The 27576-nt window shown below is 39.8% G+C and overlaps 4 protein-coding genes across 4 annotated transcripts; 3 read left to right on the top strand and 1 right to left on the bottom strand.

Moving 5' to 3' along the window:
• Positions 1–1490: 1490 nt before the first annotated feature.
• Positions 1491–4344, top strand: LOC149406843 (protein REVEILLE 2-like). The gene is made up of 6 exons (XM_089609253.1): positions 1491–1840; positions 2037–2147; positions 2245–2356; positions 2452–2513; positions 2659–3063; positions 3153–4344. The coding sequence occupies exons 1-6, from the start codon at positions 1829–1831 to the stop codon at positions 3591–3593; spliced, it is 1143 nt and encodes a 380-aa protein (XP_089465379.1). The 5' UTR covers positions 1491–1828; the 3' UTR covers positions 3594–4344.
• Positions 4345–13614: 9270 nt separating this feature from the next.
• EXPA13 (expansin A13) lies at positions 13615–14866 on the top strand. Its single transcript, XM_089609241.1, has 2 exons — positions 13615–14260; positions 14369–14866. Exons 1-2 carry the CDS (start codon positions 13785–13787, stop codon positions 14676–14678), a joined length of 786 nt encoding a protein of 261 aa, XP_089465367.1. The 5' UTR covers positions 13615–13784; the 3' UTR covers positions 14679–14866.
• A 698-nt stretch (positions 14867–15564) lies between these two features.
• Positions 15565–16951, bottom strand: LOC149406841 (Pmr5/Cas1p GDSL/SGNH-like acyl-esterase family protein). The gene has a single exon (XM_089609229.1). It carries the CDS (start codon positions 16787–16789, stop codon positions 15791–15793), a length of 999 nt encoding a protein of 332 aa, XP_089465355.1. The 5' UTR covers positions 16790–16951; the 3' UTR covers positions 15565–15790.
• A 2029-nt stretch (positions 16952–18980) lies between these two features.
• Positions 18981–25695, top strand: LOC149406840 (glucose-inhibited division family A protein). The gene is made up of 13 exons (XM_089609217.1): positions 18981–19353; positions 19480–19628; positions 19849–19940; positions 20083–20196; positions 20375–20705; positions 21140–21319; positions 22279–22359; positions 22769–22987; positions 23106–23248; positions 23827–23993; positions 24566–24783; positions 24946–25038; positions 25161–25695. The coding sequence occupies exons 1-13, from the start codon at positions 19155–19157 to the stop codon at positions 25356–25358; spliced, it is 2184 nt and encodes a 727-aa protein (XP_089465343.1). The 5' UTR covers positions 18981–19154; the 3' UTR covers positions 25359–25695.
• Positions 25696–27576: the final 1881 nt, after the last annotated feature.

The following is a 27576-nucleotide window of genomic DNA, read 5'->3' as shown; positions in this document are numbered from 1 at the left end:
CCACGTTTCCAACTAAGACACCTGGCTGTGGCTCCAAGAACGCTTTTATTGTACGAGCATAGGTATCGTTTTACGAAAATACCCCCCAAGCAGTATTTGTGGTCGGCAAATTATTACGATTATAATACAACGAAAGTCTTGACGATGAACGAGTGGACTAGAGCAATCCATATCTCTTTCTAGATCGGCCACGTGTCAGACGCTTAAAGGCTAGGACGGTCAGTGGGTGTGATGTGGCAAAAAGCGCATAGAGAGAGAAGAACGAAAAGAAAATGCCCCTTTCCATTAATTCATCCTCATCCACTTTTTTTTTTCTTTTTTCTGTACCAAAATAATAAATAATAAATAAAAAAATAGAAAACATTTTCATTTCAAATTCAATCAATCCACAGGTCTTGGTCCACATTTTCTCTCTTTTTGTAGCTTCAAAGATATTTAACTAAATCTTCTCCACAGATATATCATCCGAATTCGGTACAGTTTTTTTTTCTTTTGCCAGAAATTTATTAATATCTGAATTCTCTATTTGTATTTGAAATAAATGGATTCCTACACCTGACTCCTGAGTCTAGCCTTGGTTTGCCCCCACTCGCCTAGTTACATCAGCCAGCTGCTTTATGCCTTTTTTTTAATTATTAAATTATAAAAAAAACAACTGCATGTGTGAGAATTTCCAGAAAATAAGATTGTCATTATATATGTTCACATATATATATCATAATCATATCTTTAGCAAGTTTGACTTTATATTACAATCTCTCTGTCTTCAATTAAATATTTTACATATGCATCAACCTAAAACTCTAAATACACTCTATTTATAATATGTATTTTTATAAAATTAAATAATATTTAATCTTCAACTCAATACTTCTTTTCACAACAAAAAATATTTTTCCTATTTTATATTTTTATATCCAATCATATGATATAATTGCCTATACGTTTTACATTAATTTAAAACTATTTCACGACTTTCAAATAAATATGATTTGAAGTAATTTTTGTATAATATTTACACATTAAATAAAATATTTAAATATTTGGTAAAAAAAAGGATAAAGTGTACTTCATCGTGCTAAAATATCAATTAAAACTGATTATATAGCAGTAATAAGAATAAGGGTGACTGGCTGAGAGTAGGGCTCGGCTTTGAGTCTTTGACGTTGACCGCATTATCCACATTCATTTCATTACAAATTCTTTTTTTTTTTTTTTGGTTGGGATTTATTTTCATTTCATTGTTAACAAAAAATATAAGAAACGCGAATGACCTAACCATTTAATAAGTTGAATAAAATAAAGGGAAGAAAAAAAAGGGGCAAGGGGACACGACAAGCAAACGCCACGTGTAGATCAGTTCTTTCGACCATAGCCACAAGATTCCATCTATTTCTCTACACTTCAATTTCTTCCCCAAAACTGTCTGACGTGGCAACATATGTTTTTCCCTTTTTCTTTTGCTCTTTTTCGCTCTCTCCGTCATTCAATTATCCCAAACACATTTCCCTGTTCTCTCTCTCTCTCTCTCTCTCTCGTCTATGTTCTTTGAATTGAATTCCGCTTTTCTCTGAAGTGATAGTCCTGAAAAAACCTGTGTTCAGAGAACCTGCAAATACAAATTTGGTTTTTACGGATCAACTCGTTGGTTGTCGAGTTTTCGTTTGTCGGTTGGAAATTACGAGTAATAGTGAATGAAAAGCCAAATCATTAAGTTTTTTTCGCTTTTCGGAGAGCTGTGCTGATGAGATAAGAAGAGGATTTAGAGAATCCACAATATTTTTCAAGCAAAATTGAGAAAAATCGCTTCTTAGTTTGGTCAAACGAGATGGCTTTGGTAGTAAGTATATCTTGCAATTTCAATTTCAAATAATTACAATTTTTTTTTTTTATATATATTAATGATGTTTCTGAGATGAAAAGCTGTTTTTGTTTTCTTGGCAACGAAGTTAAGAAAAAAGTTATATTTGTGGCGATGTTAGTTGGAGTTTGGTATGTGATTTTAAATGTGTATTTACTCTCTGTTGCGTATTTAGGATGAAAGCGGTGGAATTAGGTCAAATGGCGTTTTCGCATCAAGCAATGGAATCTCGTCGAGTGTCCAATTGAAGAACCAGTTTTCCTGCGAGAGCGAGTATGCTCCGAAGGTATATATTCTCTCTCTCTCTCTCCGATTTTTTTTTTTCCTAGATTTAGGGTTTTTAAAAGATTAATCAATTCATTTATCCACTTTTTCATCCACAGATGAGGAAACCATACACGATTTCCAAACAGAGAGAGCGATGGACCGAGGAAGAGCATACGAAATTCCTCGAGGCCTTGAAGCTCTACGGCCGGGCTTGGCGCAAGATCGAAGGTTTGTCATTTCTACAACTCGAGTCTCGGTTTTCGACGAATATGTCGGTAGTTTAGTCAAAATTGCTAATTTTTTAATTTTGTTAATGATAACAGAACATGTTGGCTCGAAGACTGCTGTTCAGATTCGAAGCCATGCTCAAAAGTTCTTCTATAAGGTTTACTGCTCTTATACCAGTCCCCAATTTTCTATAATACATGGTACTAATAAAATCATTTCACCGTACGGTCAAATAATTTTTAAAAAAATTTGCTTTCTTTTCTCTGATGTTCTTTACTTACTTATCGCTTCATTTGTGTCAGGTTGCTCGGGATCCGAGCGGCGGCGGTGGCAACGCAAACCCTGAAGATCCGATCGAGATTCCGCCTCCGAGGCCGAAACGGAAGCCGATGCACCCTTACCCTCGCAAGATCGTCGTGCAATCGCCGATCAAAGAGAATTCGACGACGAGGTCTCTGTCTCCGGATCTATCGCTGCAGTCCGACGAAGAAAACTGTTCTCCGGACTCGGCGCTGTGTTTGAATCCAATGGCCGGTTCGCCGAAATCGGTGCTGTCTTTGATGGGATCCGAAACCGGCGGTTCGACCGGTTCGTCGCCGGTGTCTTCCGGCTCCGGAAGCCGAAACGAGATCTCATTAGAGCGGTCCGAGTCCAACACGTTCTCCGAGGCCGTTTCGGTTTCGGTTCCGATCTCTGAATCTCCCGTGGTACTTTACTTCCCTATCAATTCGTTTTTCTCAAGTTTGCAAGTCTTTTGAGTCCAGTTTCACTGATCACGAGTTTACTTGTCTTGCAGAAACTTGAGCTGTTTTCTCAAGAAAGCTCAACCGAGGAAGTGCCGTCTCGCTTCCTTAAGCTCTTTGGAAGGAGTTATTTAATCTCGGATCCCAACAGATCCACCGAAAAAACAGAGGAGAAAGTCGAGAGCGTCGTCCCACAATGGCCCTTTTACGGCGGTTTGCACTTTCCCGATCACGAAAAACAACAGAGCCGAAATCCTCACGAGGACCAGGGCTCTGCCAATGGCACCGGAATCGGCGCCGGTGAACCTTACTTGGAGCGCAAGGAAACGAGTCCGGAGCCGCCGGTCTTCAAGTGGAAACCGAGTTCGAGATCAGCCTTCTCTCAACTGAGGGTAAGAACCGACAAAAGCAGGAGAGGATTCGTCCCGTACCAGAGAATCATCGTGGCCGAGGAAGAAAAGAGCGAAGAGAAAAGGACTTATCTATGCCTATAAACTCCCTTGGGGGTTTAAATCATTTACTCTCTCAAGTCGAAATCTCTTGATTGTACCGTCTATTCTAACTTCCTCTAGGAACTGATGAGATTTAAGAGCCCTAGTGCCAGCAAATTTTCCTATTAGGTTTCCTAGTTTCGGTTTTGCTTACGTCTCATGTATGTAAAATATATATCTTTTTGTCTCTACTTTAGAATACTTACGGTCCGCTCCTAGTATTGATGCTACTAATTATTTGTTTGCTCGTTGAACAGTGTAATAAGCTGTCTTGTAATCCTGTTACTATTTTTTGTTCGTTCATTGGAATTGTATATGAATGAAGGAAACGTTTCTCTCAAATTAGAGAATGGTTCCAGAGTTCTTTACTTATTAGGTCTCGGGGAAAAAAAATGTAAAATAACATTTGGAATACGTTTTTGAAGCATAATTTGAGTGCAGTGGGTTTAGCTTTAATTTATATCACAAGTAGATTGATTGTTGAAGTAGCATAATTTGTAATTACGTTTTCTACCAAGTCCATTTACTGTATTAATTTAATTATTATTTTTGCACCTAATAACCAATTAAATAATGGCTAATTATCATTATCTTAGTTGGTTGGTTAGGTCTAGATTTTCTGCTTTGTAGTTCAGATTCTACGCTGAGCTTGTTATCTATTATGCTAGAAAGTTATCAAAGAGCACTATCTTTGTTTTCATGCTAATCCTACAGAAAAATACACACAAAAAAAAAAAAAAAAAAAAAACCCCATTAGGCACCTGCTTAAATACATGGTCTAAGGGGGTCTGTTTAACCTTTAAATATTAATGCACGAGTCATTTGGATTTATATGCTCATCTAAACACGACAATAAAAACCGTTCCCAAATACATCTTTTTTAATTTGAAAAACGGTTAACAATCTTATTCTACATAAAAATTGTAAACAGTAAAAAAAAAAAAAAAAACTCTTTAAACACTAAAAACAAAAACAAATGTAAACATTAAAGATAAGCCAAATATAACTATGTACTATAAGTAGAACTATAGACTAGTAATTATTGGACTACAAATTTTTCTTGTCGATATTTGGGGGCTCAAGTTTAAATAGTCGGTATACCAGGTGATTTTGTTTGGGCTTTATTGGAATTGACCCTAACCCACCAACCAACCAAACAAAAAGCCAACTATAAAAAAGACTGGAAACTAGATATGGTGCGCTTTTTAAACTTGCAGAATAGGGCGTTCTGTATCACGAAGATAGTGTTTTTCAAGTCATGAACAATTAATTTTCTTGATGATTACATACTTTTTAAAGAAATTGTTTGATATTTTGGACATTAATTAACTTGTTTACAGTTTCATTTACAATGTAAATAAGTTCAAATAACGTTAAAAATTTGAAGAAATTTTTTTTTTTAAACAGCCACCATTTTGAAAATGTTGCATTTTAATAACAATACTTAATTTTCCAACCTAAAAAATAAGGGGAACAGTTCATTTTTTTTAAATACTCGAAGTCTGATTTGTTTGGATAGATTACTTCGAATATTAACAAACCGGCAATCTTTTATCGGCAAATCTATTTCTGAATTAAGAATTACATTTCAGTACATATCTTAGGATTTAATATTTTATTTAGATAATATATGGTAGAATATTTCCTTCTTATACTTTACCTATCTCCGTGCATATTAAACCTAGTGATTTTTGGGAGTTCAAAATTAATTCCTAATTAATTATTTTGAAATTTTGTATTAGACTTTCCTTTGAACTATCAATTTCATTATAAGGCTCGTGGTCCGTCTGAACATGTCAAATTTCAAGCAATTTTACGCGTGGTTGTTTGCGTTTTCTTTTCCGAGTTTTTGTCAAAGATTGCACGAGTCTGTCTCTCTATTTCCTACAAGAAAATGAGATAAACGTATCGTGCATTCTAGATAGAATTACATGTTCGCCAATTTTTATATATTCCACATGTACTTGCCAAAGTTCAAATATGTCACATATCTAACGATCTCCTACAACCACATTGCTCATGTCCGATTGATCATGTTATAGCGAATTTCTATCGTTGTTGGTTGGACTAATATTTTTCGTGGCTTTTTAATAAGGGTAGTCATTCCTGTAATTGTTTAGCTCAAAGGTTTGATCATTGAATCAGTGGGGTGACATGGAACATTTGACCAGTCAACGTTTTAATAATTTAAAGCTCTGATGATATGTTCTCTCACGTGATATGGAATCTGGGCACTTTGTCGTGTGACCCAAAGTTTAAGCATTTTACCATTACGATTTGCACTTCGCTAGCATACAGACCTACCTTGTCGTTTGCATGGCAACAGAACAAACTAATCAAATACGAAATGAACATCGTAACAAGTTATATGCAACATAAGGGTATTCAAGCAAATAATATCAGCTAGGCGTTATGGGCACCTAAGATATACAAGAGCATAAGCACACAACATAAAAACCCATTTAACAATCATAACAAGGCAACACGGAAAACAAACAGGTCACTTATTTTACTGGTATGAAAGTGACAATATAAACGATTAACTTGATATCCACTCATAGTCGATCGGCCGTGGGCCTCACTAAGGCTCGCGAGACCGGCCTAAACTAAATACTAAAATAGATGTTAAAACTTAAAAGAGCAAGGATACGTGTTTAAAAAAAAAAAAAATCGAAAGCCTAGATTGCAAATATGTTAGAGTTGTTAGCGGCAAACAAAATTATATATCTGTAACTACATGAGAGGTTAAAAGTGGATGAGATGTCACGTGTAAGCATCTGATCATTTTAATATAATTAAAAATAAATAATTTGTTTTTATTATGATTAAATAAACATAAAAATAAAACATCTCTCTCTCAGCTATGAAATGGAAAAAAATGAAAGTTTATCTCAACCAGATTCATTTCATAAATAATTCAAAATTTTATCTGTTTGATACGGAAAGCTATTGTTTTAATCATCTAAAATCATAATGCAAAACAATTTTTGTTTCTTTCTTTTGGGTTTCAATTTATTAATTTACAGAGGAAAACAAAAACTCCTTATTAATGAAAGCGTTACTCATATAATTAGCACAATATGAGCATGTTCTCGGACCCTCCGAGCACTTGCTCGGACCCTCCTAATCAAACTAAGAAAACGGGATCACATCATAATTTAAATAATAACCGTCTGAAAATACGTGCTCAGCGGTTACCTTAGTAAAAATAACTAGTAAGCGATTATACAAAATAACCACCACTCACAAGAAAAATAAAAAAGTTACAAAGTAACTATCACATCATAGGTTTGATCACCCCATGATCTTCAAACTCAGCTCTATAAAAAGAGAAGCAAAGTAACAAATAAAGGGAACTACAAAAGAGTACACGTCAAAAGCCTCACCTATCAAAAAACATCATCATTTACATTTTTTCTTTTGCTAGATTCGTTTATATTTAGAGAAATTCATGCGTGAAATCTTTATGTGCTCGAGACTTAGTGGTCGAAATTTGATGTTCTTCGCAGGATAATTATTGTAACATTTTTGCATGCCAACAAAAAGGCTAAAAGGTAGGTGAAAATTGACAAAATGATAAAATTGCAAAGACTTACAAATAATGTAAAAGATATAAATTGCCTCATCTACTACCAAAACAATAACTTTTTCCAATTTCCCACCAAATTCATAATTTGGCAAAAAATGCCACTAACTCATTTGTACAACTACCATTTTACATTCAACTACATTTTTTCTTACAATCTCAAACCAACCCACACCAACTCGTTTTAATGAGCAAATATTTAAGTCTGAAACATTTTCTCTTCCTCTCTCTCTCTCTCTCTCTCTCTCTGTCGCTCTCTCACTCTCTCTCTCCTGTAAATCTCGTCCAAGGTCGGTCACCCATGAAACCCCCACTCAAGCATTGAAACCCGCTGCTTTTAAAAACCCACACCCAAGCGTTGAAACCCTCACCCATGCTATGAAATTGTGGCTCTGAAATCCTCGTCCAAGTTCAGCCCCCGTACAACATCCTCGCCCAAGTTCCGACCCCAGATACTCGCTGAAACTAAAGCTCAAGGTTCGTTGTTTCTTCCTTTTTAAAAAAAATTGTGGTTTAAAAAGTTTTATGTCATTTTTATAGATTGTTTAAAGATATTTAAATGTTCTGTTTGGTCTGGGTATGTTCACCAGGTTTTCTGAAATCGTCAACGAAGTTCATTAATTGTTGACTTTAGATGTCAACAATGGACGTCAACTGTTGACATCTGAAGTCAACAAATAATGAACTTTGTTGACATCAATGTCAACAATGGATGGAAATTGTTGACGTCTAAAGTCAACAAATACTCTGCATATGCTTTGTTGTACGTAGTGATGGCGAGTACAAGGCTCTGAAACACTCTTGGCCCTGGGTATTGAAGACACCAGTTCATCACAGTTCAAAGTCGAAACCTACGCCAACATGCCACAGCAGAAAAACCTACAGAAGTTCACGATCGACCTATACCGACACGGGGCGGTGAAAATAGCGATCAAAGTGGGATCGGACATGGAGATGGATGATAATTATGAAATTTTTTATTTTGGTTGGTTAAAGTAATATTTAAGTACTTATTTATGACTTCTTCTTCATTTGGTTTGTTCATGTAATAGATTAAGTACTCCTTTGTTGTGTTAAAAATGATGACATTGATGTCCATTTGCTTTTTTTGTCGATTGATGTCAACAAAACCCATCTATTGTTGACATTGATGTCAACAATTGACGTCAACTGTTGACATTAGATGTCAACAATTATCGATGTCAACAGTTGACGTCAATTGTTGACATTAGATGTCAACATTTGTCATATTTGTCGTCAACTGTTGACATTAGATGTCAACAATTGACATCAAATGTCAACAGTTGACATCAATTGTTGACATCTAATGGATGAATTTAAATTTAGTTCTTCACATAGTGTAAATAGACATAATAAGCAGTTTCAGGCTTTCAAATCATACAAAAACCCATACACAAATATAAATATTAAGAAGTTTCAAGCATTCAAGTCATACAAAAACCCATACACAAATTTATATAAAAATATTAAGAAGTTTCAGGCATTCAAGTTAAGGGCCATTTCTTCTTAATCCTCATCCTCCTATAGAAGAGGAGTTCATCTCTTTGGCTTTTCAGCATAAACAGTCGTGTCCCCATGGGCATGACTTCCGTAAAATCTCCCTTTTCGTTCAACTTAGTCTCCCAGTCGTCTCCGAAGACTTCTTTCATAACACTTTCGACACCGATGATCAGACGCGATCCAGGCTCACTACTAGAAAAAGTATCCAAGTACCATATGTACTCAGCCTGGCTCATTTGGAACTCCGTGAGTTGTGCATCCATTGACTACAATTTTAGTAACCAAAAATAAAAAATCACATCTACAATCACAAAAAATAATAACAAAAAATCAACTTTGCTTGGCATCAAAATGTACCTCATTTTTAGAACATTTTCTCTTTCGGGGTTCGAAGTCGTCAAAGCTTGTTGCCGGAGATTCAAGGGAGTGTTTTTTTTACAATATTTGAGTCAACAACGTTCATTATTTGTTGATTTCAGATGTCAACAGTTGACGTCCATTGTTGACATCTAATGTCAACAACTGATGAACTCTGGTGTCTTCAACACCCAGGGCCAAGAGTGTTTCAGAGCTTTGTAGCTGCCATCACTACGTACAACAAAGCATAGGCAGAGTATTTGTTGACTTTAGACGTCAACAATTTCCATCCATTGTTGACATTGATGTCAACAAAGTTCATTATTTGTTGACTTCAGATGTCAACAGTTGACGTCCATTGTTGACATCTAAAGTCAACGATTAATGAACTTTGTTGACGATTTCAGAAAACCTGGTGAACATACCCAGACCAAACAGAACATTTAAATCTCTTTAAACAATCTATAAAAATGACATAAAACTTTTTAAACCACAATTTTTTTTTAAAAGGAAGAAACAACGAACCTTGAGCTTTAGTTTCAGCGAGGATTTGGGGTCGGAACTTGGGCGAGGACGTTGTGCGGGGGCTGAACTTGGACGAGGATTTCAGAGCCACAATTTCATAGCTTGGGTGAGGGTTTCAACCGCTTGGGTGTGGGTTTTTAGAAGCTGAGGGTTTCAATGCTTGAGTGTGGGTTTCATGGGTGACCGACCTTGGATGAGATTTACAGGAGAGAGAGAGAGAGAGAGAGAGAGAGAGAGAGAGAGAGAGAGAAAATGTTTCAAAATTAAATATTTGCTCATTAAAACGAGTTGGTGTGAATTGGTTTGAGATTGTGAGAAAAAATGTAGTTGGGGGGTAAAATGATAGTTGTACAAATGAGTTAGTGGCATTTTTGGTCAAATTATGGTTTTGGTGGAAAATTGGAAAAAGTTATTGTTTTGGTAGTAGATGAGGCAATTAACCCTCCTGAATCTTCCCGAACTATCAAAATTATTTGAAAGCAAGACACGAATAACCATCTTCTTAAAATTTCAAGCATATATATACCCACACACATATATAGCTTTTTGAGACGTTTATATAAGTTATTTTCAAATTTCTAACATGTCTTTATTAAAGAAGACAAACTAATAATATATAATGGATATATAACTCAAAAGAATAGCAAATCAAGTTCAGAGAGAGAGATATTTTTATTGTTTTACTAGTAATGGGTACGCGCTACGCGCGAATGATCGTAAAACAAACACAAGCAAGTTCGAAGAAATTCAAATCGTTGATGAAAATTTTGGTAAAAGTATGTGTTAATGCCTGAAAATGGATCAACACGAAAACCGGTCCGCGGTTCGGCCTAGGGCCGGACCCTATGACCGCGCGGTGGTCGAACGGGGAAGTTGTCTCAGCGCTTGTCGCCTTCGCCGTGTCGGAAAAGGGTTTCCGACGTCTCTTCACCTGAAAAAGAGAGAAACGTGAGCTAAAGAACCCCGGAGGGATTTCCTCCGGCGGGCACTCCGACGCTCAACATTAGTCCAAGTGTCTTGGTTCAAGGTTCTAGAGAGAGAAAGTCTCAGATGAGAGAGAGGCAGAGGTTTTGTAAGTCGTCCGAGAACTTACCTCCAAATGAGAAATCTGAAGGTATTTATAGGAGTGTGCTGAGTCGGGGTAGGATGGTCTTTTCATTTTTCCCTTGATTTTTGTAGGGGCTGACCATGCACAATGCTTGAACCTTCTTTGCCCTCGGCGGGGCTGAGATTTTTCCTTCCTTGCCCATGGCAGGGCATGGATTTTCCTTACCCTTGGCGGGTGGGATTTTTCCTTCCTTGCCCACGACAGGGCCGGGGTTTTCCTTGCCCTTGGTCGGGTTGGAGTTTTCCTTGCCCTTGGACGGGCAGGGCTTAGATTTTTCCTTCCTGGCCCTTGGCAGGGCTGAGACTTTTCCTTCCTGGCCCTTGGCAGGGTTGTGATTTTTCCTTTCTGGCCCTTGGCAGGGCTGGGACTTTTCTTTCCTAGCCCTTGGCAGGGCTGGGATTGCCTTCACAATTTTTGGGTTGGACTTCCTCCTGGAGGTCGAGCCTGCCTGGAGGTCGAGCCTGCCTAGGGGTCGAGATCGCCTGGAGGTCGAGCTCGCCTGGAGGTCGAGCCTGGCCTGGAGGTCGACCCTGGCTGGAGGTCGACCCTGCCTGGAGGTCGAGCTCGCCTGGGGGTCGAGCTCGGGTCGAGCCTGGCCTGGAAGTCGAGCCTGCCTGGAGGTCGAGCTCGCCTGGAGGTCGAGCTCGCCTGGAGGTCGAGCCTGGCCTGGAGGTCGAGCCTGGCTGGAGGTCGTGCCTGGTCTGGAGATCGAGCTCGCCTGGAGGTCGAGCCTGCCTGGAGGTCGAGCCTGCCTGGAAGTCGAGCCTGGCTGGAGGTCGAGCCTGGCCTGGAGGTCGAGCCTGGCCTGGAAGGCGAGCCTGGCTGGAGGTCGAGCCTGGCTTGGAGATCGGGCCTGCCTGGAGGTCGAGCTCGTTTGGAGGTCGAGCCTGGCCTGGAGGGCGAGCCTGGCTGGAGGTCGAGCCTGGCCTGGAGATCGAGCCTGCCTTTAGGTCGAGCCTGCCTGGAGGTCGAGCCTGGCCTAGAGGGCGAGCTTGGCTGGAGGTCGAGCCTGGCCTGGAGATCGAGCCTGCCTTTAGGTCGAGCCTGGCCTGGAGATCGAGCCTGCCTGGAGGTCGAGCTCGCCTGGGGGTCGAGCTCGCCTGGAGGTCGAGCTCGCCTGGAGGTCGAGCATGGCCTGGAGGTCGAGCCTGCCTGGAGGTCGAGCCTGGCCTGGAGATCGAGCCTGCCTGGAGGTCGAGCTCGCCTGGAGGTCGAGCCTGCCTGGAGGTCGAGCTCGCCTGGGGGTCGAGCTCGCCTGGAGGTCGAGCCTGCCTGGAGGTCGAGCTCGCCTGAGGGTCGAGCCTGCCTGGAGGTCGAGCTCGCCTGGAGGTCGAGCCTGGCCTGGAGATCGAGCCTGCCTCGAGGTCGAGCTCGCCTGGAGGTCGAGCCTGCCTGGAGGTCGAGCTCGCCTGGTCTAGCTAGCTTGTAACTTTAAATAATAACTCTCTAGTCATTAAGTTCATACTCACACCTTAAATCTTCGTACCAAGTTCCCAGTGCCATATTTTCTAGTGCTAAAATTTTCAGCCTTTTTTTTAGTTGAGACGAACGTCACAGAGAAATGATGTGGTTGATCAAATTGGCTGACATACATGTTTTTAGGAACGTTGACCATAAAAAGGGAGTTTAGGAATGAAATCATTTAGTTAAAAGTGATAAAGATGTTAGTCTGTTTATATATCACATATAAAGATGTTAGTTGATCAACTTGAAATGTATGTTCTAGGGTGTACAGAATTTCAGCCATGAGAAGAGCACCTTGTTGTGACAAAGCCAACGTGAAGAGAGGACCGTGGTCACCTGAAGAAGACACCAAGCTCAAATCTTACATCGAACAACACGGTAATTGGATTGCTTATGACGAAAAGTAGAAGAAAAACTTACAAGCTTGAGGGAATTCAGGTCTTTGGTTTGATAATTTCAGAGAGCCATTTTATCGAGCATGTGGTGGACGCAGAGTAAACATGGCACAAACGACTCGTTCTTCTCGGAGAATGAACCCAAAAAGAAGCTTCTGTCAATAAATAACAGCGAAGCAAAAGCCAACAGCCAGAAGGTGAACAAAATACGTTAGGTTCGTTTTTTTTTAAAGAACCATGAACGTTAGGTCGAAGAAGGGGAGAAGACAGGAGAAGAAAATCAAGCTGAGAAGATGACCAGAGTGTGATTTGAAGCTTTCTCTTTGCCGCAACCCTCTTAATTTCCTTCGGTTTTTTTTTTTTTTAAAGACCCATGGACGTTTTGGGCGAAGAAGGGGAGAAGACATGAAGAAAATCAAGCTGAGAAGATGACCACGTGTCACTAAGAGATTCATGAAGAGAGTAAAAAAAATTTCGCCACGTGGCGCTCAAGGATGTGGGCAAAGCATTGCCACGTGGCAGTGTGTGGATAAAAGTTTGAGGAGAGTAGATACTTATTATCTATGTTATGGATTATTATTATTATTTATATATTTAAGCATTATAAAAAAAAATTATTTTTAATTTTATTAAAATGATTAGATGCTTACACGTGTCATCCCATCTATTTTTAACGTCCTAAGTAGTAGCGCTGATACAACTTATAACATTGAATATTTTTCTTACAAAAAATTAGATATTTAAATAAAATAATCGAAGATATTAAATATTTTTTCGCTGATAACTTACTATTTTATAAAAGGAAAATAGTTATGTCCTAACAAAAGTTACATGACCTATTTTAAAGCAGCCCATTTCTTCAAAAAGAAAAATTAAAGCAGCCACCGACTCCGTTTATTTATGTTATTGTTTTTCTTCTTCACTTTTCTTTTATAAATGTTCTCACTTCTCTATAATCTCTCTCTCTCTTTGTTTTTTTTCTTCACTTTTCTTGTTAACAAAATCACGTTGATGTCACGTGACATCCAGCTTTACCAAAATTAATAATAAACCAACCAATTAAACTCGGTCGCATAGTACAATCATATCATCAATGTCACACTCCGTGTTTGTCTCTCTCACACTGTCTCTTTTCGAAATATCCATTTCCCCGTTCCCACACACACAAACACACGCAGACACAGATTCTCTCTCTCAAATCCAGTCCGAGAGAGAGAGAGACATCACATAAACAGAAAATGCCATCACTACTACTACTACCACTACTAGCCCTACTCCTCGTAGTCTCCCCAGCCACCGCGCACTCGCCGTCCTCTCCGTCGTCGTCGCCGTCGCTGTCGGAGTGGCGGGCGGCGAGGGCGACGTACTACGCGGCGGCGGACCCGCGGGACGCGGTGGGAGGCGCGTGCGGGTACGGCGACCTGTCCCGCGGCGGGTACGGGATGGCGACGGTGGGGGTGAGCGAGGCGGTGTTCGAGAGGGGCCAGATCTGCGGCGCGTGCTTCGAGGTCCGGTGCGTTGAGGATCTCCGGTGGTGCATCCCCGGCACCTCCATCATCCTCACCGCCACCAACTTCTGCGCCCCCAACTACGGCTTCTCCTCCGACGCCGGCGGCCACTGCAACCCCCCAAACAGGCACTTCGTCCTTCCCATCGACGCCTTCGAGAAGATCGCCATCTGGAAGGCCGGCAATATGCCCGTCCAGTACCGCCGGTACGTGACTCACCGATTCACGCATTTTGATTCGTCATAGATCTAGCTTAACATCTCTAATGGTTTCTCTCTCTCTGTCTTTTTTTTTTTTTTTTTTTGGGAAATCAGGATAAAGTGCAGGAAAGAAGGAGGGATGAGATTCACGATTGACGGCGGAGGTGTGTTTATGTCGGTGCTGATCAGCAACGTGGCCGGCTCCGGCGACGTGGCGGCCGTGAAGGTCAAGGGGTCGAGAACCGGTTGGCTTCCGATGGGGCGGAACTGGGGGCAAAATTGGCATATCAATGCGGATTTGAAGAATCAGCCGCTTTCGTTCGAGGTCACCACCGGAGACAGAGCCACGGTCACCTCGTTTAATGTTGCTCCTCTGAATTGGGATTTCGGGCAGACGTTCGAAGGCAAGCAATTCGATGCCTGAGAGTGAGAGTAGTGCCATAAGTACACTATAAAATATAGTTTTTGTCTTTTTGGTTTTCGGTTGTAGATTTGGTGCCGGAGTTAGTAAGTTAAGGTTGCAGAATGCAGCTGTATCGTCGAGAATAGTTTGTGTATGGTGATTGTATCGTATTGGATTGGATTGTATTACACGATGAGATTTGAGTCTAAGCTTAGTCGGGCAAAAAAAAAAAATCACGGATGCACAACTCAATCAAGGAAAAAAAAGAAAGATTATACAAAGAGCACTGGAATTAATTCAAGCAGCTAAATTTTGTTGAGACTCCTCAAAGTCTGCAGTTTTTGCAGTTTGTGGACCCGTGCTATTGATTAAGCAACCTGTGGGTTTTTCTCATTTTAAGCCCTTGTATTCGACCGAAACGGGTTTGAAGTTGGACAAAACAAGGGATACTCTGCCTGAATAAAAGCTATCCCAGTAGAGCCTTAAAAACATGGTAACAAAATGACTGGAACAATTATGTTTCCCAAACCAGAAGAACATTGGAGATCCATGTGTTTCTAGCTTCCACAGCAATTTTTTTTTATTACCATGGGTACTAACTAAAAGCCCACGAGTTCCTGGGAGTTCGACTGAGAGACCTTCCCAATGGCCAAAAGTTTTTGAGTTAAAAATACGAACGGTACGCTTATCCACACTAGTTTCTCAACAACATATTGATAGGTACAGAGAAAACAGTTAGTTTCATTGCCGATTCCTGTACAAGTTGCAATCATATTCAACGGATCAACCACAATCCGCAATCTCGCTGTGCATAAATCACACCGTAATTTTGTTACAAAGTCTATGACTAATGTATAGTTCCTCGCTTAGCCTAGCGGTAATTCTACATCCAGGGAACACTATCCAGTGATGAAAAAAAAGATGTCTTTCTTTTCTTCTTCTTCTTCTTCTTTGAATTTACATAGTACAAATTTCCTTGGTCTCGCACCGACACTAGATGCGAAAACACACTCAAATTCTCTGATATACAAGCAGTGACATGTATACTGTAAAATTACATCATGAACTTACAACAATGTAGTCTAATCAATCAGTGTAATGAAGAATTCCGATGCGAACCTGGTTACCGTGTTTCAGGGGTTCTGATGAGAGTCGATGATGAGAGCATTGAGCATGATCTGCACGGCGGCGTCGTAGACAGAGGGATGGTAGTGCATCCCGTCGCGGGTGCAGCGGGGCCCGCAGTTCCAGGTCAGCGACTGGACGTCGAGCAGGAGCATGGGCCCGCCCCCGGACTGCCTCAGCAGCCTGCTCCGCCACAGCTGGCGGTCGTAGGCCCCGCGCCGCTCGTCCGTCATCCTCTCCCTCTTCTCGGCCGTGCTCAGCATCGAGTTGATCAGCGTCGGCATCCCCGCCCAGAACGCGTGGGACCCGCCCAGCCGGAGCGGCTCCACGGCGGCGCGGAGCCGGAGGAGCGACTCGCCGTAGTCGGACTCGTTGCCCACGCGGAGCATGTGCCACAGCCCGCCGCCCAGGACCACCACGTCCGGCGCCGGCGACGACGGGCTCGCCAGCGATCCGGCGAGCTCGGTCAGGTTCGAGCCGTACGGGGCCCACACGAAGTCGACTCTGGCGGAGATCTCCGGCACGACGGCGCGGTAATCGGAGTGCCGCTTGAAGAGGTCGGAGGTGAAGTTCTGGGGCGAGAGGAGGGAGAGGAGAGAGAGGGTGATGAGGCGGGCCTGGGAGTCTCCGGCGATGACGATCCAGGTTCCGTTGAGGAGGTCGCCGGCGTCGCGGCGGCTCAGGCGCTGGAAGCCGCAGGAGGAGACGGCGGCGGAGGCGGACCAGGCCCAGGAGAAGGAGGAGGCGTTCCAGGCGACGTCGTGGAGGAGGGAGAGGCAGGAGTGGCGGCGGGGGTCGAAGACGACGATCGGAGGGGGTGATGACGTGGCGGCGGAGAAGGAGAGGAGGAAGGAGGGGGTGAGGTGGACGGCGACGGCGAGGGAGATGAATAGAGCGCCGCTGAAGAAGAGGACCTTGTTGCGGCTGAGGTGCCAGCCGGCCATGGCCATCGGCACCAGGACCACGATGATCGCCGCCGTCATCCCGATCTGCACCGCTCCCAACATTTTATTGTTTAATTCGATTAATTAAACACCCAGATTTGGACGTTGCGCAGGGAAAGCTGCTATGATTCCATGGCGATCGATTCTTTGCGAGGCATTGAGATTGAATTTGATGCTGGTGGGTTAAACGGGAATAATAAGCAAGTTTGGTAGAAAACCACATGTCCGAGTGAAAATAAAAAGCTTAATTTATTTGTTTAAATTCTACCATATGTTAACGATCAGTAAAACTTGGTTTTTTTTTTTTTTTTTTTTTTTTTTATATAAATTAAAAAAATACCAGAAATTAATTAAGTATATAAATTAACGACCATTAAAGTGTCTGAAGTATGTATCAAAAAAAAAAAAAACCGAATAAACTTGTTTCATTTTTTAGTTTGAAATTTATTTTTTGAGCTAACCAAAGGTTTGAGACTGTGCTTGTTAATCTTGTTATTTTTACTTTTAACGCTAAAAACTAAATGTATCCCTGTCAGCCACATATACACCTACAACATCAGTCATATTCATTCTTATACCCATCATGCTATCATATACGGGGGAGGAATTAATGAGGCAATTATGCAATGGATATGTGATTTTTTCATGTTATATCAAATGTTATTTCATTTTTCAAACGGTCATGTGATACAAAAATTAAGATTTAACATTTTCTTTTACGTTTTTAAAAAAACTTGCAAAACTCTAAAAATATGAAATTATCGTAAAGTTGCGACAGACTGCGGCATGTTGCGGTAGCTTAATCACATTAGAGCATTTTACGACAATTTGCGGCGGTTTGCGACGCCGGTTGTAGAACTAATTATTGTTGTTATATTTTACAGATTTTCGTGGTGTTATTATCATGTTTGATGGAACTTGGGGTCTCAAAGATGATGAATTGGCCGCGTTTAAAAGGGGTACCACCCATATCATGAAAATTCGGAATACGATAAAGTTTGACGAGCTATTAGATAAGGTACACGAGGTACTAAATGTGGATAAGTTCATTTTCGATCTTGCACACTTGCTTACTATGTTAAGCATGGTCTGGATTATCCATTATGTGTCACTCGTATTGAGAAGACTGTATTCATTTCTCGTCCACCTATCCATTAGGCCAAGAAAGTAGTTTGTATTCCCTTCCATATCCCAGATTCTAGTCACGTCAACAAAGATGGCAATGAATATGAAACGGACATAGGCCTTGAAGATCTCTATTTTGGATCACGTTGCGTGAACAATGAAGTTATCGATCCGACAATCTAAGTATATGTAGTGTCTGAGTCCGTCTCATGTCCAAACGACGTACCCCATTCATTCTCACTTTGGTATGCTCCACCACATTCTCTGTCACATCTATATGATCCATCACATTCACCACCATTTAGGCTGAGCACTACCAATACTCGTATGAATCGCGGAAAGTCTCATCAGGCTCAATGGACGGCACTAAAATTTCGAACTAAGGACATCAGGACACAAAAATATGCATTTGAAAGTTCTTCATGTATATTCATTTGTCAACAATATGGTTATGTTTAATATATTTATATTTTAATATGTATGTAACAGGTAGTAACAACGAGCTTGCCCTGCAATAATTGTTCGAAAACAAGAAAGAATCGAAGACCCAAGTCATCGTGTTTTCCTCGAATAATAAATTTCATTTTATTGTCAAACAATCTAGTCCAAATATATGGTACATCAACTATAGATACCTCATACCCATAATGTAAATGGAGATTGAGGGTCAGAAAATCATGGTCGCCGATTCCGAGAGGTCGGTTTCGCTCGGGGCAACCAGCGACCCATAGTTAAAAACTTGTGGAGGGAGATGTTGGATGCATTTTTAAAAGAGGGACTTGTAGTATTTTAATTTTGTTTGTTGATTTTTTATTGACTTTTTTATGGTATTGTATTTTGAATTTGGGTTGGAATTCCCACATTTCAATTGCGGGTTTTTGTAATGAAGATGGAATAGCTATCTTTAATGTTTTTTATTTAGAGATTTGAGCGTACAGATACTCGAACGTCCTTTATCGAGGTGGATGGTCCTCGGATGATTGGATTCTTCCATCAATCTTCGAGGAATTTTGAAACGAGCCACGGTTGCTTTAAATTGAGTGTGTTTTGTTTGTCTTTCGCCACATGGAAACTTACACAAGGTGGTCTTATTTTTCCTTGATGTAATGAGTTTGGTGTTTACATTCTTGGACTCTTGGGTGTTCTACCTATTTTCTGTTTTTAATTTTTTTTAAAAGAAATTAAATAAAAAACGGACCGGTAACGCGCGGCGAGATAGATATCCCGAATTTCTGAACCTTAGGCTTGCTATCACTCACCTTCTTCAACCCTGCCCAATGGCTACCAAAACCACCCTCCACCAATGACCTTGATACGAACCCACGAAATGGCTCTACATTCAGTCTCTCACCGATTCTCTCACCTCCCATTCCCGCCATTTCTCTCTCCCTCTCTCGCCCCTCCTCGTCTCGCCTTCTTCCGCCACACCGCCCCTCGCTCCGTCCCTCTCATTCGCCGCTATTCCTCCCGGAGATTCTCCGCCTCCGCCGCTGGATTTGCGGGTACGGCATTTCGCTCCCATCGTTGATGACTTTTGTCGAACAGTTCTCGTGCCGTTTCCTACTTCCAATTTTCCTTTTGCAGTGGAAAGTTTAGATTTGGTTTTTGGTTTTCCAATTTTCCGGCAGACTTGAGCGGTGGTGAGACTGTTGATGAGAAGTACGATGTTATTGTTGTTGGAGGAGGCCATGCCGGCTGTGAAGCTTCTCTTGCAGCTGCTCGTTTAGGCGCAAAAACTCTTCTTCTCACATTGAATATCGATCGGATTGCTTGGCAGGTTAACCTAGTTCTTCTGTTTATTGTTTTACTTTATGTTGTTTTCTTTTGGTAATCAAAATTCGAAAATAACGAAAGCGCATGTAAGTACACATATCTATGTCGGTTTCTCTCTTACACAGACACGAAAACACACGTATTCCCAAACACGAAAATCAATTTTGTGTGGAATCTCTTTCCCATAGTCAGAAGTTCTTCTTACTGAGAACAGTTCAATACAGCCTTGCAATCCGGCGGTAGGAGGACCTGCTAAATCGCAGCTTGTTCATGAAGTCGACGCGCTTGGAGGCGACATTGGAAAGGTTGCTGATAGGTAAAAGATAAAAGGCACTAGAAGCTTGAAGAATTTTATCTCTGTTGTTTATTTCGTCATGTTTCGGGGGAATCTTGAGCTCATTTCGCTGCGTATTTGCTTATCGATGCAATCTTGCTCGTTTGTTTATTCTATGGTTCAGATGTTATTTACAAAAGCGTATCCTCAATGTCTCAAGAGGCCCTGCTGTTCGTGCTTTGCGTATGCAAACTGATAAGCGTGAATATGCTTTTGAAATGAAGAAAATCGTTGAGAGGCAAGTACTGTAAAATTTTCTGAATCGTTACTAGTAATCTAATATATCCGAAATATAATATAATGGTACTCATATGGTATTTTCATCGTCTGATCCTCAACTAATCAGAGTTTGACATGCTTAACATTGTGAATTGCTTTCAGTTCGCTTACCCATTATCGTCTTCCTTCTTTTTCAGCACCCAGAACCTTTCAATAAGAGAGGCCATGGTGACGGATTTGATACTGGGACAAAACGATGACGTGGAAGGTGTACGCACATTTTTTGGGATGAACTTCTATGCTCCTTCTGTTGTCCTCACAACCGGCACCTTTATGAGCGGTAAAATCTGGGTTGGTAAAACTTCTATGCCAGCAGGGAGAGCTGGGGAGTCAGCTTCGTATGGACTGAGTGAAAGCTTGCAACAACTTGGATTCGAAACTGATCGCTTGAAGACCGGGACCCCAGCCCGCGTTGACATTCGTACAGTAGACTTTTCGGGATTGGAACCTCAGCAAGGCGACGAAGAGGTCCTCCCATTTATTTTCATATGTAGGTTCTGTAGATTTGGTTTTGCATTGGAATAGTTCAGAATTCTTACTTAGTCCAAAATTCATGATATATAAGAGCAAGAGATGGCAACTAGCAACTGATCTTTAGGGGGGGGTTTCTGATTTTATTTTCACCACGGGCATAACTTACAACCCTTGCCCTCATTGTGTCCCGATATTGAAAAATGTATAATCTAACAAGCCTTTTCACATGCGTGGAAAGATACCACACAAAGTTTTTTAATCTTTTCCACGCATGTTAGAACATTCTACATTATTTTCTTATCTTCTTTTTTGTCTTTTTCTATCAGGAACATTTTGTACTTGGCCTGTTGCTTCAATGGTGAATTTTAGGAATGATGCTCAATGAAAATGTCACGGTTTTTTTTTTTTTTTTTTAAATTTCTGTACAGGCGGGTTGGTTTAGCTTTGATCCAGAATTCCATGTTGAAAGGGAACAAATGTGCTGCTACCTCACGCGGACTACAAAACTCACACACCAAATGATTAAAGATAACTTGCACGAAACCCCTACATATGGTGGCTGGGTTGAAGCCAAGGGGCCTAGATATTGTCCCTCCATTGAAGATAAGGTGCAATTCTACTCTTTATGTGAGAAACATGTTAAACTTTCACAATATTTTAAATCAACAAATATCTGAGAGGATGGGAGATCCTTAACATGAAGAGAGAGTGAAAAAACCATGCCAACCATAGAGACAAAACCACAGAAACACAAAGCAATGTAGGAAATGTAGTAAACCAGCAACAAAGAAGAAAACAACGGAGAGGAAATGACATTCAGCAGATTTATGTTCAGAGTAGTGAAGGAAAAGAAAAAAAACAAACGACCGAGAGCTTGTAATGCTTGTATAGGTTGTGTCTTAAAAATGCATCGAACTTTGGTGACATCTTAGGCTTTCTATTTCTGTACAGTCCTACATTTTAGGTTATTGCATTATTTCTTACCATCTCATTCCGTGCTCCTAGTGAATGGTTACAAATTATCATTCTGCAACTCCAAAGGTCATCTACTCATCTAATGTACTGCTGATTAAGACTTTTCATTTGGGGATATTGCTTCAATTGTTTTGGAACCCCATGAGTCCCAACGTTAAGTTCCAGGGGACAACATGGATTGTTCAGCTTGGTGGTACATGTTTAATAAATCTTGTTTGGTTCTCCCTCTTCTTATCATGCTATCCTTTGAAAAGGATTTTAAACTTTTATAGCTGATTCTTCGAGAAGAAATACATCGATAATTTGAGAACACATTCAGTATTCTTTATATTTATTTGTACTATTTTTCCGTATTAACCTAGTGAATGTATTGGATCCTACTGAAATTCCATCATGCATTGCATGTCATACCGTCTGAAGCCATGGCATTTTGTCTGTTTTATGTCCCATCCATGTGCCGAGTAGACATGTCTCACAACCTTTTGGTGTGGATGAATATGCTTACCACCGAGTTATCATCTCTTATCATCTCAGTGCTCAATTTTAATTTGAATCCTGTCTTAGTTCTGAATTTGGCTTTCTCTGTGTTTAGATTGTTCGGTTTCAGGACAGAGAATCACATCAGATTTTTCTTGAGCCAGAGGGTCGAAGTGTGCCAGAGCTCTATGTGCAGGTGAAGTAGCAAGTGCCTGTATTTTTACAATGGTTGTGGGGATGAGAAACAATGGAAATTAATACATTGTCTCTGCTTTCCCCTTGTACCCTAGATATGACATTACAAGTACTAAATAAAAAAATCTGATCCTTTAGATCTGTAGATAAGCTCAAAGTATCTTGTTTTTTGAATGGTTGCTCATCTTCATTGTAATGAAACAACACTGACGAATTTTCAGTAATTAGTTTGTAGTGATCAGCAAGTTTTCATTAACTATATGCTTATTGTATAATACCAGTCTTACAATAAGGTGGTTCAAGATGTTTAATTGATATAACACGCAATTCTTTTTGTTTTGAGGCGTGCAAGTAGCACTCAGTGGGTCATAAACTATATTTCTTATTGCGACTATTTTCTTCTACTTCAGGGGTTTTCTACAGGTTTACCAGAAAGATTGCAATTGCCTCTATTGAGAAGCTTGCCTGGACTTGAAAATTGTTCAATGCTCAGACCTGCTTATGCTGTCGAGTACGATTACTTGCCTGCTCACCAATGTTCTAGATCTCTCATGACAAAGAAAATTGACGGTCTTTTCTTTTCCGGTCAAATAAATGGAACTACAGGCTATGAAGAAGCTGCAGCACAGGTAATAATTTCAGATGTTTATGCAGATTTAACATAAACGGTTGTTGGACATAGAGAGTGCATTCTGTTTAGAAAATGGCTGTGCTCATATGAATTTTTTTTACCCCTCTTTTCACTAGGGTATTGTATCTGGTATTAATGCTGCAAGACATTCAGATCATAAGCCCCTCATTGTGCTTGAGAGGGAAAGCAGTTACATAGGAACAATGATTGATGATCTGGTTACGAAGGATCTTCGAGAACCTTACCGTGTGTTAACAAGGTAAAGGCCTAACGTGGCCTTCTCGTAACTATTGTTTCAAATCATTATTCGGAGAGTTTGGTACTAGTTCTAGAATTTTATGTTTAACGATGTGGCTTCATACTCCGGTGAGATGTTGGAATGACGTGTTTTCTTAAATCACGTGACATCTTAACTACTTAATTTTTTTTGTTGTGCAAGTGGTGTTGTGATTATATCTATGAGGTTTAAAATTATATGAATGATTCTTGATTATAGCATTCGCCTACTGTCAAATGTGATAAAATAGTGACTAGATCATAATTAACCTTAAAAACTTTGTCGAGATCACTCTCATATCATACTTTTAGAAAATGATTACCATCCAAGTTATTGTTTGATGCTTAGGCTATGTTCCTTTTTAAAATCATACATTTGTGTGCTCATTTTTTATTATTATTAATGTTGGTATCATAATAACTTTTATTGTTTAGCAGTTGGTTTCTTGACCGTACAGAAGGTCCTAAAACTATGTTCATATTTAACAGCAAATGATCAAGTTTTCGTTTTTTTGTTTCTTGCTCAATATTCCTTCGCGTTTTTTTTTTCTTTCATTGTAGCCGTTCAGAACACCGTTTGCTTCTAAGATCCGACAATGCTGATACCCGTCTTACACCTTTGGCCCGAGATATTGGGTTAATAGATGATAGACGCTGGCAACTATACCTCGACAAGCAAGCTCGAATTTCAGAAGAGAAGAAACGGTTAAAAAGTGTTAGAATTTCAGGTGAATTTAGCTTTACTTTTCCTTGTCCAATGTCTTTGTTTGGCGTTCATTCTTAATTTCATTACATAAAAAAATATATATTTTATTCTTTGGATGGCAGAAAAAAGGTGCTAATTGTTCAGAATTTCTGAAGTTAAAGTTTTAAAATGGTGTGGCTAGGGATCCTGAAGTTTAGTATTATAAGAAAGTTGTTCTTACAAAATACTTTTGAAAAAGGGGCAATTAGGCCAGCCCACCATGCTTTTAAAATATAGCCAAAGTTTCATTTTATTAGGAAAATAGCCCATCAGGCCGAAGTAAATTAATTAAGTGGTTAGGTTAATTTAATTTACTTCATAAAATAGCCCATTAGGCCGAAGTAAATTAAATGAACCTAATCAGTTAATTAATTTACTTCAGCCTGGTGGATTATTTTCTTAGTAAAATAAAACTTTGACTAGAATCTTAAACGCCAAAAGATTTGGCTAGTTGCAACAAATTCTTCTTTGAAAAAAACTAAAAACACAGGAAAGAGCATTAGGGTTATGGTCTCAAGTTTCTATACTTCAGAATTAGTTGTCGTTGGTGCTCAGGAGGAGAACTAGCAGCTGAAGTTTCTAGCCTGTCTGGTCAGCCTGTAAAGGATCATTCAACTCTTGAGAGCCTTCTTAAGAAACCACATATTGAGTACAAAGTTTTTGATAAGCATGGTTTCGGGAGCGAGACACTATCAAGAATTGACAAAGAGTGCGTGGAGATCGATATCAAGTACGAGGGCTTCATAACACGCCAAAAGATCCAGCTTCAACAGGTGAGCAAGCAAGTTCAACAATTCTGTAACCGGACCCTGATCTCAGTCTTAATTGCTTAGGATTCTTTTGCTTCAGCGTACCATACGTTTTTCTCATCTTTTCACCGTTCTTATATGTCAAGTTTTAGTAGCTCAATTCACGCGCTTCATTTTTTTTTTCAGATGGTCCATCAACAGCATAAACCAATTCCAGAGGGATTGGACTTCTACGCGATGAACACTTTGTCTCTTGAAGCGCGTGAAAAACTTTCCAAGGTGTGTACTAGAATACGTGCCACTTTTTTTTTTGGTTTTGTTATGTTTTGTTTTCTTTACCACAGATAGAACATGTAAATGTTTTGGGGACCCTTGTCATGTACGAACATTTACGGTTTCAGGTTAGGCCTCAAACTATAGGGCAGGCGAGCAGAGTTGGCGGGGTGAGCCATGCTGACATCACCGCTCTAATGATCATCCTCGAAAGTAATCGGAGGCGAGCTCATGAGCAGAAAAAGCAAGAGATGTTGAGTGCTATTAAAATCGAGGCTGATCAAGACGTGAATCAGGCTGCGGTGGTGGAAACGATCAGCTCTTGACTTGCTCTTGAAAATAATAGTTTTTTGGGGTCAAATGGAGCAAGTTCATGAAAGGCGCCCTGGAGCATAGTGTTTGAGACCCAGTTTCTGAAAATGATTTTTGCAACTTGGCTATCAGAGCGGATTTTTCTCTTCTCTTGATGTATCATCGTGATAAGAAATTCATAGAGATTTTACCCAACTCAGTCCAGTAACACTACTACATGGAAGTTAAATTCCAGCTCAGATGATTCGATGTATAATTGTTATTTATTTGTTTATTTTTTTTAATCCATCATGTAGAATTTTTTGTATAATAAGCATACATTTTATAAAAGAGTTGTGTTACGAATTCTAATTTATTGTCACCAATACGAGTGGTATGCGAAAATCTGATGAGGTTCTTAAGCTTCCGTGTTACCATCATTTTCATATGGTTTCTTTTGGTTTTATCCCCCTTTTAGGTTTGAGAAATTTCATAACGTAGACTTAATAATTTAAGAAATATCAAGAATGGACATCTTACTTGTAAAATATTCAAAAATCGACTTTTAACTAAAAAAAGGACAAAAATATACTTTCAAGGCATTCGAACAATTTTTTTTAAATTTTTTTTATTATTATTTTTTATTTTAACTCTATCATTGAAAAATATTAAATTTTATCGTTATTTATTGAAATTAATCAAAACAAAGATAAATAGAGCAAACAACGACTCTTTTTGGCAAGTACTACAAAAAGAGTCGTCGTTGCATTTTATTCAAATAAATTAAAAAAAAAACGATAATATACTTTCTTTGGCCAACAAAGAGGGAGAAGATAGCCGAAACGGGCGTCGAGAATGGAGGTTGAGCTCCAAGAGTTGAAGAGAGGAAGAGTTCTTCTCGCCCGATTGAGGAAAAGGTCGACGGCATAGAGAGCTCGCAAAGTCAAGGCGAGATTATGTTCTTCTTGCTAGAACTGTAGAGGGCGAGGAAGACTATAATGGGAGCTTGCAAAGTTGAGGAGATGACGAGTTCTTGTCACTATAATTGTTGAGGACGAGGCCGACTACAGTACTGGACGCTAGAGAGAGGGCGATTCGGGACACAAACCGGAACAACTGGATTCCAGTTTGTATTGGCTCTTCTTACGGAACTCATACATCAATTAACGTTCTCCATTGGACGAAACTTCTGATAGATGTTTAAGGGCAGTTGGAACCGAAAGTTATGGTTTCCTCCTGTTGCAACGCCCAAGTTTCATATAATTTGCCTAGATACTTCCAAAAATATCTATTAATATCCATTTTAAGCTGTTCCACAATTTTATTTTTTATTTTGAACCTAAAATTTATTGTCTAATTTTCTTCTACTGTCATTGAAAATTTATTTTCAAATTTGAGAGTATAAAATGTAGCTTGTGAATCCAAATAGGGATAGGCCGCATCAAAATTTGAAATACCGCATGGCATAGGGGTATCTCGTGCGGTATATCGCTTCTTGCAAGGTTACGGGAGTGGTTTGACATTTTTCCCGCGAATTGGGTCAAATCCCGCGTTTTATCAGTAAATACCGCAAATACTCTCATTATATCATAAATACCTTGTAAACAATGCAAATTTTAAAACTAATAATTTCCTCAAATACCTAAAATATCGTACATTAATTGCAAATATTGCATTTTTTATTTTTAAATTTTAATTTTTATATTAATATGAAAATATAAAGATATATGCGGTATGATCCCAATTTACTGGTGTAGATAGTATGCGGATTATTAGTAAAATTTGATGTGCGGAGCAGATTGGATAAACGGTATTTCAGGCACACAGCGAGTTTCGTGTAAATAAACCAAATATATATATATATATATATATATATATATCTATATATATATATATATATATATCTAAAACATTAGCTGACAAAGTCATAAACTATCTTCCGGTAATATCAGGCCCGGCTCAAGGGGAGGGCGAGTGGGGCAACGGCCCAAGGCCCCCTCCCAAGATAGGCCCATTTTCAGATTTTGAGTTATTAGTTTATTAAAAAAAAATGACCTTAAGTCGGATAAGAGAAAACAAAACAACGTTAGCATGTTTCTCTCAACAACAAAAGGCCCATTAATAGGTTAAAGGCCAAAACCTCTCCGTCACAAAAATGCAATAAAGTTAAATAGTAGTATTAAGAAATAATGTCTACGCCTCTGTTGTTTATTGCAATTGTAAAAGTTATTTAATAGCATTTAACCTTTAAAA

Source organism: Urtica dioica, chromosome 1, assembly GCF_054948205.1.
Source record: "Urtica dioica subsp. dioica isolate 48M chromosome 1, U.dioica_male_clone48M_v1_H2, whole genome shotgun sequence".
Lineage (NCBI taxonomy): Eukaryota > Viridiplantae > Streptophyta > Magnoliopsida > Rosales > Urticaceae > Urtica > Urtica dioica.
The sequence above is the reverse complement of the archived record's forward strand: the minus strand, read 5'-3'. Positions and strand labels throughout refer to the sequence as shown.